This window comes from Choloepus didactylus, chromosome 5 (assembly GCF_015220235.1).
Source record: "Choloepus didactylus isolate mChoDid1 chromosome 5, mChoDid1.pri, whole genome shotgun sequence".
Lineage (NCBI taxonomy): Eukaryota > Metazoa > Chordata > Mammalia > Pilosa > Megalonychidae > Choloepus > Choloepus didactylus.
The window spans coordinates 130,894,593-130,908,549 of NC_051311.1; the positions used below are offsets into that span (position 1 = coordinate 130,894,593).

General features: G+C 36.5%; 1 protein-coding gene across 1 annotated transcript in view; it reads left to right on the forward strand.

The window, feature by feature from the left end:
* Positions 1 to 13,957, forward strand: part of SP4 (Sp4 transcription factor) — a 132,772-nt gene that overhangs the window by 103,277 nt on the left and 15,538 nt on the right. Inside the window, exons 4-5 of the mRNA XM_037836871.1 lie at positions 3,065 to 3,293; positions 10,901 to 11,100. Coding sequence (XP_037692799.1) covers positions 3,065 to 3,293; positions 10,901 to 11,100 — 429 coding nt within the window. The remainder of the gene's footprint in view (positions 1 to 3,064; positions 3,294 to 10,900; positions 11,101 to 13,957) is intronic.

Below are 13,957 nucleotides of genomic sequence, written 5' to 3' on the forward strand. Positions count from 1 at the left end.
TACTGAGGGTATTCTTGTTGGTTGGCTTTGTTCTCTATTGTGTTTAGTTCAGCTTATTCTAGGCCTCTAACTTAGGTTCTGTTTGGTTGATCAGAGTAGACCCTCCTTTGAGGCCTTTATACTCTGTGCTTTTCCTGTGCTGTCCAGCAGGTGGCGCTTGCCAACCCACAGTTCCCCCACCAGTGTGGGGAGGTATGGAGCCTTTAGTTTTCTTGGTGACCCTGACCCTGTCTGGGGCGTGGCTGACTGAAGCTGTTTTCTGAATTCCAGCCCCTGGTGTCTGAGTTCCCCAAAGGGGGGCTGCCACTGGAGCTGAGCCGCACACCCCTTTTCTTGGGAAGTTATGTTCTTTAACGAATTTTCTCCACCACTAAACTTAGTGCTTTGTCTCTCAGAGCTATCTTAGCTGTGCTCTTGCCTAGGCACAAATTGCAAGTCTTTGAGGATTTCTGTAATGGGCTTCTTAGAATAGTTATTTTTAAGAAAAGAGAAAAAGGTTGAAACAAAAAAAAAAAAAGAGGAAAGAAAAGAGAAAAAGAAGGGCCCAGTATAGACTATTTACAGTACTTGCAGTTCTTTGGGGCCATTGAGATGCAAAAAGACAAGGAGTTGAGGGCAATTAAGGAACAATCAAGAAACTGGAAAAACCAGCTTTTCAGAGAAGGACCTGGCCCCCTGGGTTTTCACATATGCCTGATTCTGTTTTAGCCGGGCTCTTCTCCGCATTATGTTCACCCCCAACTCCAAAAATCTCTGTTTTTGTTTATTTATTTATTTATTTTTGCTGTTTTTGCTAGCACTATCTCCTCTCCACAGGCTGTGTGCCTCCAGATTCTCCGGTGTCTGGTCTCAGTTTATCTATGGTTCGAGCTTTTGTTTAGCAGTCTGAATTTGTTAATCATTGCTGCAACTGCAGTTCTCCCTCCTGGTTCCCAGCACCGACAGCCCCTCATTCCTCAGTATTGTGCCTGGCAGGGAGAGGTGCTGGCCCCCCGGACGTGAGAACTTACAGATTTCGCTGATCTCAGCTGCTCCACGCGTTCATGAGTGTTGTATGAAGTATGTCCAAACTCAAATTCCTCAGCGCTGTCTGGTTCACGCAGTTCCTGGCTATCTACTATCTGCCTCAGAGAAGTAACTAAAACCCACCCCTCACCACACTGCCGTTTTGCCCTGCCTGGACATTTGATTTTTCATCAGGCAGCCAAGTCCACTCAACTGGGACACTGCTGCCTCTGCAACAAATGGTTCTTGGACAACTGGATATCCATATCCAAAAGAATGAAAGAGGACCCCTATCTCATACCTTATATAAAAATTAATTCAAAACTGATCAAGGAAATACAAATGACCAAAAAGCATTTGAAAAACTGCTCAGCTTCCCTAATTCTTAGGGAAATGCAAATCAAAACCATTAGATACTACTTCACACCTACTAGAATGGCCATTATCCAAAAAAATCCAGACAACTATAAGTGCCAGAGAGGATATGGAGAAATAGGTACACATACTCACTGTTGGTGGGAATATAGAATTATACGGCCACTCTGGAAGGCAGTTTGGTGGTTCCTCAGCACACTAAGTATAGAATTTCCATATGATGCAGCAACCCCATTACTAGATATATATTGAGAAGAACTGAAAGCGGGGATCCGAATAGACATTTGCACACTGATGTTTATAGTGCATTATTCATGATTGCCAATAGATGGAAACAGCCCAAATGTCCATCAACTGATGAGTACATAAACCAACTGTGGTATATACATAAAATGGAACATTATGCAGCTGTCAGAAAGAATAATGTCATGTCACATGCACAGTGCTGTGAGTGTAAGAAGGAGGATGCGATTTACTATGGCTAGGAGTCAGAGGTTTAATTTTGTTTAGAAAATGTGTACTCTTTCCACAATTGGTAATTTTTCTTGTGTTTTCTTGGTTGCTTGATACGTTGAAAGTACTACATGTGCAGTACAGTAAATCCTTCTGTTTCACACCCAGGATCCACATGTTTATTTCTGCTAGTATAATTTTATTCTTCTGTTGCCGTGAAACTCAGTGGAAACTGATAGTAGCAATAACTAGCATTTTTTAAAATGAACAAGTCTGTGCCATACACTTGGGTAAGTGAATTGTAAAGATTGATTTATTTAATCCTTGCCTCAATTCTGGTGTGAGAGTATACCTCCATAATTTTGCGTTTTCTTTTCTGTTCACTCTGTACTTGCTAGTCCCACACCTGATGGGGAGAAGGTAGAACTGTGTTGAAGGAAAGGATGATCACAAGGCATTTCCGTGGCTACTTTAGAATAAAGTTAAGCGATATAAGAGGTATATTTTTGTTGTGTTACATTATTTTTCACTTTTTTCCTTAAGTGATGAAGCCATACTGTATGTGTACTAATCTGAGAGGTGTAGCTATATAACATGAGTGAATAAAGTATTAATCTAAATGTCTTTTATGATTACAATAATGTAATCAGATGTCAGATTATTACATACGGAGTGACTCAACAATAAGGAGATGTTTGTTTAATCCAATTATGAATGAGAAATGTCCATAAAACTTAATCATCTATTTAGTTACTTTTCATTCTTGTGTTTTCAAGGAATGAATGAGATATGTTGCTTACTATTGGAATAGTAATAATAACACTAATACTTTGTATTTATATAGCATCTTTCATCTGAGGATCTCAAAGTCCTTTTCAAATAATGTCTTGTGAATCCTTATAGTACTTCAGTAAAGTAGATGGTTGGCAAGCATTATTATCTGCACTTTACAGATGGTGAAATTAAGCACAAAGAAGGTTAAGTGATTTATATGTAGTCACATAAACTGGGTATAAAGACAACCCATTTCACTAAAGTTTACAAATATTTTATTTTAGGGGGATTTGGCATAATATAGTGATCAACCCTTTTGCTTTTGTTCTTTACACAGGTTATCTTCTAGAACAAATGCTTTGAAATGTCCATGTGGCATTTTTTTTCCTCCTTTCTTGAGGAACAGAAAACATTAAAATACTGTTTATTTTATTTTATTTTATTTTTTCCTTTTCAGGTCAGCAGCAAGGACAGGATGGAGTAAAAGTCCAACAAGCTACTATAGCTCCTGTAACCGTAGCAGTTGGAGGAATTGCTAATGCAACCATAGGTGCTGTTAGTCCTGACCAACTCACACAAGTGCATTTGCAGCAAGGCCAACAAACTTCTGATCAAGAGGTGCAACCTGGCAAAAGGCTTCGAAGAGTTGCCTGCTCCTGTCCTAATTGTAGGGAAGGAGAAGGAAGGTAAATGCTTTTTTATCAACTCTATCCCTCAGTACGTTATCAAATAATATTTAAAACCAAGTCATGGCTTTGTACTTTGATAACTAAAACTTTGTTGCTCATATTTGTTATGTATAGTATTAAGTTGGGCTGTTTTAGGAGTGGGATTTGAGTGGCCTTCTGCCTTGCACCTTAACATCTTCTTAATGGTTTTCCTTTTTCATTTATTACATACTTTTTGAACAACTTTATTGAGCTATAATTCACATACAATACAACCCATCGTTTTAAAGAGTGCAATTTAGTGGTGGTCCAGTTTGCTAGAAGTGATGAAATGCAGAATACCAGAAATGGATTGGCTTTTATAAACGAGTGTTGTTAGGTTACACATTTACAGTTCTAAGGCCATAAAAATGTCCCATCAACAAGAGGTTACCTTCAGTGAAGAAAGGCCAGTGGCATCTGGGGTTCCTCTGTCACATGGGAAGGCACATGGTGATGTCTGCTGGTCCTTCTCTGCTGGGATCCAATTTCAAAATGGCTTTCTCCAAAATGTCTCTGGGTGTTTTCTCTCCAAATGTCTCCCCCCTGTCTTCAAAATGTCTCTGCCTTTTATCCTCTCATAGAGAATGCCAGTAAACTAACTGAGATCCACCTTGAATGGGTGGGATCACATCTCCATGGAAATAATCTTATCAAAAGGTCCCACCCACATTTGGGTGGCTCACATCTCCATGGAAACAACGTAATCAGAAATTCCCACCCACAATAAATCTGCACCCATAAGAGTGAATTGAAAGAACATGGTCTTTCCTGGGGTACATAACAGTTTCAAACCAGCATAAGTGGTTTTTAATATATTCACAGAGTTGGGCAAACATCACTACAGCCAGTTTTAGAAAGTTTTCATTACCTGTAAAAAAAACCTCATGCCTCTAAGCTATCATCCCTCATCCCTTCCTTCTACCCCCAACCCTAAAGAACCATTAATATACTTTTTGTCTCAATATATTTGCCTGTTCTGAACCTTTGATTTTAATGGAAACATATAATACATAGTCTTTTTTGAGTGGCTTATTTCACTTAGCATGTTTTCGAAGTTTATCCTTGTAGTGTGTATTTCAGCACCCCTTTCCTTTTTATGGCCAAATAATATTCTACTGTATGGATGTACTACATTTTGTTTATTCCTTTATCTTTTGACATTTAGGTTGTTTCAACTTGGTGGGCTACTTTGAATAATAACTGCTATAAACATTTCATACCTAGGAGTGAAATTGATGGGTCATGTGGTAACTTTATGTCTTACCATTTGAGGTAGTGCTAGACTGTTTTCCAAAGTAGTTGCAACATTTTACACTCCAGCCAGCAGCGTATGAGAGTTCTGGTTTCTCTACAATGGTGCTGACACTTGTTCTTGTTTGTGCTTTTTAATTTTGCTGTCTGAGTGTGTGTAAAGTGGTATCACGTTGTGGTTTTGATTTGCATTTCTCCGGTGACTGAAACTATGAGCATCTTTTCATGTACTAACTGGACGTTTGTGTATCTTCATTGGAGAAATGTCTATTCAGATACTTTGCCCTTTTTAAAATTAAGATAATAGTCTTTTTATATTGAGTTCTGAGAGTTCTTGATATATTCTGCATACAAGTCTCTTATCAGTTACATGATTTGCAAATATTTTCTCCATCTTCTTTGGGTTGTCTTTTTACTTACTTGATGTTGTTCTTCTCGACATAAAATTTTTAATTTTTTTCTATTTTTTTCCTTTGTTGCTCATGCTTTTGGTGTTAGAGCTAAGAATCTATTGCCACATCTGAGATAATGAAGATTCTCCATGTTTTTTTGAGAGTTTTATAGTTTTTGATCTTACGTTTAGGTCTTTGGTCCATTTTGAATTAATTTTTGTATAAAATTAAGATTCAACATTATTCTTACGCATGTGGCTATCTGGTTGTTGAAAAGAGTATTCTTTCCCATTAAATATTCTTGGCACTCTTGTCAAAAATCTGTTGCCCTCAGACATATGTGATCATTTGTGGATTCTCATTCTTCTGTCCCATGTGTATCTATACTTGGGCTAGTACCACAATGTCCTAATTACCATTGCTTTGTAGTAATTTTTTCAAATACAGAAGTGTGAGTCCTCAAAATTTGTTCTTTTTCAGAATTTTTTTGGCTGTTCCAATAAAAAGTCCCTTGCAATTTCATTTGTGGTTCAATTTCTACAAAGAAGGCACCTGAGATTCTTACAGGGATTGCATTGAATCTGTAGATCAATTTGGGAATTATTACTAAATATGTTATTATTTAGCATTATTAAATATATCTTCCAATCCAGGAATATGGGATGTTTTTCTGTTTATTTACATCTTAATTTCTTTCAACAATGTTTTTAGTTTTCTGAGTATAGGTTTTGCAATTCTTTTGTTAAACTTATTCTTTTTGATGGTATTATACATGAAATTATTTTATTTCACTTTCATATTGTTCAATGCAAGTATGTAGAAATACAATTGATTTTTGAATATTAATCTTTCATCTTGCAACCTTGCTTAACTTGTTTATTTCCTCTAATAGCTTTTTAGTGGATTCCTTAAGATTTTCTGTATGCAAGGTCATATGATCTGTGAATAGAGATAGGTTTACTTCTTGCTTTCCTATCTATGCCTTTTATTACTCTTTCTTGCCTAATTGGATTGCTTAACCCATTCACATTGATATTATTGATACAGTTGAATATACCACTGCTGTTTTACTTGTTGTTTTCTGTATGTCTGATGTCTTTTTTATTACTTCTTTTATGCCTTTGCTGTTTTCTTTTGTGTTAAGTAAATATATTCTAATGTAGCATTTTAATTTCCTTAAAGTTTTTTTCACTGTATTTTTGAGTTACTTCCTTAGTAACTCTAGGCATTACTACATCAATCTTAATTATCAAAATCAACTTTAGATTTACACTCAATTATACTAGTCATATGTGGCAATATTACTTCTATATAACTTTCCCCCTTTTGTGGTATTATTATTATACATATTACAGCCCTAAATGTCACAAACCCTGCAATACATTCTTATAACTATTACTTTATATAATTTTACATATGTTAAAAAAGATGAGAGAAAAAAGGAGAACAAGTATATATTTATAGCTGTTGTATTAACTTTCTTATTTATCATTTCTGGTTCTCTTTAATTTTTCCAGTAAATTTGATTTATCTTCTGGTGTCATTTCCTTAGTCCCATTCAGCTTTGTTACTACCCGTAAACTATGTACTGTTATTGGCAAATAGTTTTCATTTCTATATGTTATAGGTCCAATAGTACGTTAATACATATTGTTTTATACAGTTTGTTTTTAAATGAGTTAAGAGGAGAAAGAAGAAATTTACATTTATTCTTTTATAACTACTTAATTACCTTTACTGATGCTTGTTTTCCTTTTCATGTGTATTCAAATTAATGTCTGTGGTTACTTGTTTTCAGCCTAAAAAACTTCCTTTAATATTTTTTGTAAAGCAGGTGTGCTAGCAACAGATACTCTCAGCTTTGTTTATCTCATTGTTTTTGAAGGGTTGCTTTGTTGGATATGAGATTCTTGGTTGTCAGTTTTTTATTTGTGCACTTTGTATTAATTATCCCACTGCCTTCTGGCCTCCATTTTATCCAGTGAGATGTCAGTTGTTAATCTTATTGGAGTTTCTTTGTAAGTGATGAGTTGTTTTTCTCTTGCTGCTTTCAAGATTTTTTGCTTTGGCTTTCAGGATTTTTACTATAATGTGTTTATTGATTTCGTTTTCCTACTTGGAATTCATTGAGTTTTCTGGATGTGCAGATTATATTTTTCAGTTAATCTGGAAAGTTTTCAGCCATTATGTCTTCAAAAATAATTTTTTTTTTAGTGCCTTTCTTTTCTTCCTCGTAGTCTTGTACACATATATTGATATGCTTAATGATGTTCCACATTTCTCTGAGGCATAATCTCTATCAGTCTGTCTTCAGGTTCACTAATTCTTCTGTTGAGCTCCTCCAGTGAATTTTTCATTTAATTATTGTACTTTTCAACTCCAGAATTTGATTGTTTTTTATTATAATTTTTATCTCTTTATTGATATTTTCTATTTTATGGACATTTTCATCATACCTTCCCTTGCTACTTTAATCGTGATTTTCTTTACTTCTTTGAACATATTTATAAGGGTCACTTTGAAGGTGTTGTCTGTTAAATCCGACATCTGATTGCCGACACAGGCAGTTTCAATTGCCTGCCTTTTTTTTTTTTAATGGGTTATATTTTGTTTCTTTACATGTCTCATAATTTTTTTTTGCTGGAAACTAGACATTTTAGATAATATATTATAGCAACTTTGGGTACTGATCCTTCTAACCTTTTAGGGCTTGTTATTGTTATTGATGGCTTATCTGTTTAATGACTGACTGGGTTATTTTAGTGTCATCTATTCCTCCCCCTTACCTACAACCCACGCACAAGAGTATGAAGCCTCTTATGTTGTTCCTCAGGGAGCACAGAGTTAGGTATGTCCACATTCACTCTGGGATGACAGTGCCTTGGGCAGGGCTCTTTTTGTCTCATTCCCTCACAATACCTGGCTGTTAAATTCCACTAATTGCCAGTTGATTGCTCTGTTGCTTTCAACAATGCCCTGAGGCACAAATTGCTCTCAGAATTCAGGTTCTTTTAAAGGATAGTTCCAGAGGTCAGTGTTTGAAATTTGTTCTGACCTCAGGAGGCCTCCTCCCAACTATCTCTTTCCGGGTTCTCTGCTGCAAACTAGGTGGCCTACGGTTTAGCCTGTGTCTCCAATGAATCTGAGAATCTCCTATCAATTGCCTTTCACCACAGCTTCAACTGTTTTTGAAGGTATTCTTAAGTTTAAACTTGTCCAAACTGTTGCGAATGAAGTCATTTCCCTTGGGAAGAGATTGGTGCTCTCTGTTTTATTTCCTGCTTCTTCCCCCAGGCAGAACCTCTGAGCCATGACTCTGAAGCTAGGGGTTGGGACTTCTGTACACTTCTCCCTGAATGACACTCTCTTGGTTTAGGAGTTCAGCACTTGGTGGAGGGTGAGGGGTGACAGGAGCCTCAGGTCTTCTTAGCTTGCCTCTCCCAGTTTGGAACCTCCAATTTATGAACTATGAATGGCTGAGGTGAGGAAGATCTGGGCCCTAGTTTTCTCAGCACACTATATCCAAGATAAGAGTCCATACTAAAATAGGGGCTGCATATAGGAAGAGAGTCTCCACCTCTCAGCTGCACTCATAGCGGGGATAAGATGGAACTGCTGACATCCTGCCCCTCCTGGGAAGATAGCGTTCTGACTGGGAGGTGAGAGGAGAGGAAGCCCTGTGTTCTTGGCTGCATCAGTCTGGAGTGGAATTCCTGTCTCATAGAGGTAGGAAGGGGGAAAGGAGAAAGTAAGTCTTTATCAAATACCATACACTTTTATTCTTACCAAATTTTATTAGATTTTGTTGAATAAATATTACCTCATATTATGCCCCTAGGGCCATGTTTCATAAGTTCCATCAGTTTTTCTGAGGAGTATGCTCCTCATACTGTCATGCCAGAAGTGAAATTCGGCACCTTACAGTTTTAACTGGATATTACTTTTTTACAGTGTGAAGCTTCTTTGTTGTTTTAAAGGAGAATTTTCACCTGCATTGAGAAGCTTAAAGTGATTCTTTCCCAAGTGTTCCAATCCAGATTAGCCCCAAGGACAAAGAACACACCCATGAGTTTAATTAGGGACTTATAAAACAGGAGACGATTTTTCCCAATGGCAGTGGGTTGGGAGAGTGAAGTCAACGCTTGGACATTGCGCAGAGAGAAAGGGGGGAGTGCTAGGGCGGGGGGGGTACTTATAAAGGTTTGTGACAACAGAGTTTCTCATGAGATTTGGTTACAGCAGGATGTCACAAGGTTTGGTTACAACAAGGTCTCCAGAGATTTGATTACTAACAGTGATTAGGAGAGGGAAGTTTTAATGCTTTCCCCCTTGGAGGGGAGAGGCCTGTTGCCTGGTCACGTAGGTAGCTGTCTGTATTTTATTATGGGGGAGGGGTTCCCCATAATCCACCCCCATGGAGCAGACTATTGATCGTAGGACAGACATTGCAGAATAAGAGACAAAAGAACATTAGGAGTCCTCCAAAGTGGAGTGGCCTGGGACATGTCCTCCAAATTGGGCCAAGTTTCTTGACACGGAGTCACTAGTCAATTTAATAGTGAGCAGGACTCAGGTCTGATGGGTAAGGAATGTATCAGTTGGCAGAGGGAAGGGTGAAAGTTAATATAGGCTAATTTGCTTGTTTCATGTTCTGAAAGCATTATTCTCTCTTCACTGGTGTCCCACAGGCACAGCAGCCAGTTTGGTAAAATTTCTTTAGGTTTTTGTCTGTATTGATTCCTAATTTCTCATAACTCAGTGGCAGTATAATCCCACACTGTAACCAGAACCTTTTGATTAAGAGGTGCTGCTAGCGCTATAACCCCTGCCTAGGTATCAGGGTGCTGTATTTGCTCCACTTTGATCTTTTGTTGGACCAGACGAAGAACATGCTTAATTTTCCTCAATTTCAGGTTCCCAGTCTTATGGGGGCCCATCCTTATCTGAAGAAAAATCAACAGGGTCCCACACTTTGGGATCCCATTCAGAAGAAGTCACGATATGCCTAACTTGCCGTTTGTGTAGCTTGCACCTTCTCACTCTAGCATACCAGCATGCTAATGCCTCTAAACTTTGATCTTTACAGTGCCACCTCTCATTTAGTGCATCCTTCAAAATTATTTGGGCTGTCTGCATGTCTCTTTCTGACTTAAGTTCCCCTTCTAGGCGGGGAACCTCAACTTTGACTGCCAGAGCCTCTTCTGTGGCTGAGTGCCCAGTTGCTAATAAAGGCCATGCAATAGCTGCGGCATCCTGATTGCTCTCCCTTTTTTTATGAAATCCTAACTGTCCTGTGGCCTGCTGCAGGAGAACCAGCAATCCAGCCAGGGAGTTCTGGGCATCACCATAGTCCCTCAGCAGCCCCTTACTCATACAGTATGGCTGCCACCCCTCCCCACATGGATGTTTCTGGCCATCCTAGGACTCCCCCTGGTCTGTCTCCTTTCCCAGGACTCATCATGTCCATTACAGCCGGCTGTTCCTAGGTCTCCTGGCTGGCTCACAAAATGCTCCAACCCAGATTAGCCCCAAGGCCAAAGAACACGCCTGGCGGGGAGTTACCCATGAGTTTAATTAGGGACTTATAAAACAGGAGATGACTTTTTCCTGATGGTGGTGGGTCAGTAGAGTGAAGTCAGTGTTCCGCCGTTAGGCAGAGAGAGAGAGGGAGAGAGAGAGGAGTGCCGGGAGTGGGGAGGGAGTTTGCTTATAAAGGTTTGTGTCAACAGTTTCTCATGAGATTTGATTCCAACAGCATCTCTCAGAGCATAAATATCTGGGATTAGCACATTTTCATAGTACTTTTATGTTTAAAACATGTACCTGTTTTATTTTTCACTGAATTTTTCTGATTTTAACCACAATTGTGGCGTCATGATTTAAAAGAATCTGTTCACAGAAAACATCACGTTACCTTCATTCCCTTTTTATGTTTGTTAGAGGCAGTAATGAACCAGGAAAAAAGAAACAGCATATTTGTCACATTGAAGGGTGTGGAAAAGTTTATGGCAAAACATCTCACCTACGAGCACATCTTCGCTGGCATACTGGAGAAAGACCTTTTGTGTGCAACTGGATGTTTTGTGGTAAAAGATTCACAAGGAGTGATGAGCTTCAGAGACATAGAAGAACCCATACAGGTAAGTGGTTTTATTTAAGGAGTTGTATTTATTTATTTATTTATTTAATATTTTGATGAAAATTTTATTGTAAATTTGGCTATCAAATTAGAAACATGATAATACATTAAGCAGAAATAAATGGCTATAGTGACTATATGGAAAATGTTTAACATTAAAATTCTTTGCCTTTTTTCTGAAGTTCATTTTATTCTACCTTTTGTTAAGCTATAGCATCATATTTTCATGAAATGGAATTTATTTCATTTGCTTATCTTGTTTTCTTGGCATGTAGATTTCACATATTTCATTTTTTGTCTTTGTTCAAATAGGCAAAAGTAGAGTTGAATTACAGTCTTGTTGGTGACCTTCATTAGGTGTTTTTTGGTTTGTTTTAGAAATCCAGAAAAATCATCAAAATATCAAGAATAATTTAACAAATATCCACCTAACTGTAACTCAGAAATGACCAATGTTAATATTATATTTGCTGTTATTTTTTGATAAACAAATACTGATAAACTTACAGCTTCTTTGTCTCCTACTTCTCAAAGACAACAGCTACCATGAATTTAATGTATATTTTTGATACATTTTTAAAGCTCTTTCATGCATTGTTCATAGGTCTATATGTAAAATATTGTTGTGTATGTATTGTGATAATTTACATGTGATATTTTGCATTATCTTAATTTCAGTCATTACGTTTTGAGATCTTTCTGAGATGATACATATTTGTATGTACATATGTGTGTTTGTATTTTAACTGCTGTGTAGTGTCCTATTACATAATTCTGCCATATTGTATTTATCCATTTCCAAAATGATTTATAGCTAGTTTTGTGGCTATCACAAACTTTGCTATCAACATATAGTGTCCATGTGTGAGAAATAGAATTATTGGATCATAGAGAATATGGATTTTTAGTTTTGCTCAATAATGGCCAAATAGTCCCTAAAGTAGTTGTTACAATCTCTATTCCCCTAGCAGTGATTGAGAGTATCTTTTTCACTATGTACTCGTCAACACTCAGTTGTGAGTGACTTGGAAAGTTTTCATCAATTTAAATAGCATCTTATTTTTAAAAGTTGCATTCTCCCTGATACTAGTGAGATGAAGCATCTTTTTTTTGGCTGTTTATTTGTCAGTTTCTGTATCAATACTATATGATTTTAATTACAGAAGTTTATAATAAGCCTTGATATCTCGTAGGGTAACTTTCCATTTTTTTTTCCTTAGGACACCCCACGCCTACTAAAGCATGCGCGAAATTTATTGAATAAGTTAACTTAAATAAATTTTTGAATTAGACTTTAAACTTTAACTCATCATCAAGGTATATGTGGGGAAATAGAACTGACATTTATTGGTCAGCTACCATATATCACATGTTTCAAAGACAGTACCTCATTTGATTTTAACAGCAGCACTGAGAGAAAGAAATTAGTTTTGTTTTACAAATGAGAAAATGGCCTCAGAGAAGAATAGTTGTTAAACCCATCAAAAGTGAAGAACGTAAAGTTACTTAATTTGATGTGTACATAAAATAGTAACAAAAATGAACATTAGCATCCTGACTCAATCCCTAAAAGACTTAGCATTATGTTAAAACTAAGAATTTTAATTAAAATTTTTTTCTTTAAAAACCATGTAAATGTTTTTAAGTGGTATCATTGGAGCTACTAATGCCACCACATCATTGATATTGGCAAATAAGATGTGATTAAAATTAATCCCATTAATGATGTTGATGTCTGTTCTAGAAAATTGCTCCACTGTTTATGTCAGTATGAATGGATGCAGTATTTCTACTTGGATGGGCAGTGGGACAGTTTAGGGCAGTCAAGAAAAGCTGCTGCTTTCTTTGAATTGGAACCTCATTTTGTGATTTCATCATTTTGTTTGGGAAACGACTTTCTAAAGTCTCTATTACACATCCACAGCCATACAGTTAGAGAACACAAATGTATTATTTCTAGGATTTATATACACAGTATACTTCAAAAAGGATTGATATATAGATTTGGGGCATATCTTTTTTTTAGTTTTGATTGGTCCACACCATTACCATCTTCTAGGTTCAATATTCAGAGTTGAATATACTTTATCTTACTTTCAGTTTTCCAGACATCCTGAATACATATACAAAATTTTTTAATTAAAACATGTTACACTAAAAAGTTAAGCTTAATGTCAACATACTAATAAATGTTACTTTAAAAGAACTTAACATGGTAATTTCTACTCTGAAGTTTTTACTAAAGTTGTAGATAAAAATATGAAATAAAATATCTTTTGATGTAAGTATTGATTTAGCATTTAATAGGTTGAAAGCCCTTCATGGCTAGAACTGTGTTTTATTCAGTGCCCAAGCACTGCACTCAGTAGAAACTCAGTGACATGCTATGAAGAAATAGATGAGTTATTCTTACTCTTATTCACTATGAAAGTAATAAAGTTTTTTTTGCTTCTTAAACAGTGAATGTTAAAAGATTTTCAAAATGATATCTGTATATGATATTTAAAAGTAAGATCATGTAGAGGAGCTTACAGTGTTAAGCAGTGGCCCTTTGTCCTTTGCTCCTTTCCAGAAAGAACATAGTCTTTTAACTTTTCTGCTTTTTTTTCTTCTTATTACTACCACCATATATCAAAATATTATGCTTATACTGTTATTTACTGTTTTATTAATTTTAGGCATTATCTATTGACTTTTTGCATTGAGAGTTGATTTAGGTTCACTTTGTACAATCTGAGGACATAAGATTATTTTTTAATTAATTAAGATTTTTTTAAATAATAAATAAATGTGTGCATGCCAGACATGATCTCTTTACTCACCATTCTGCTATTTTGATATTATCATTGTCTGTCTTT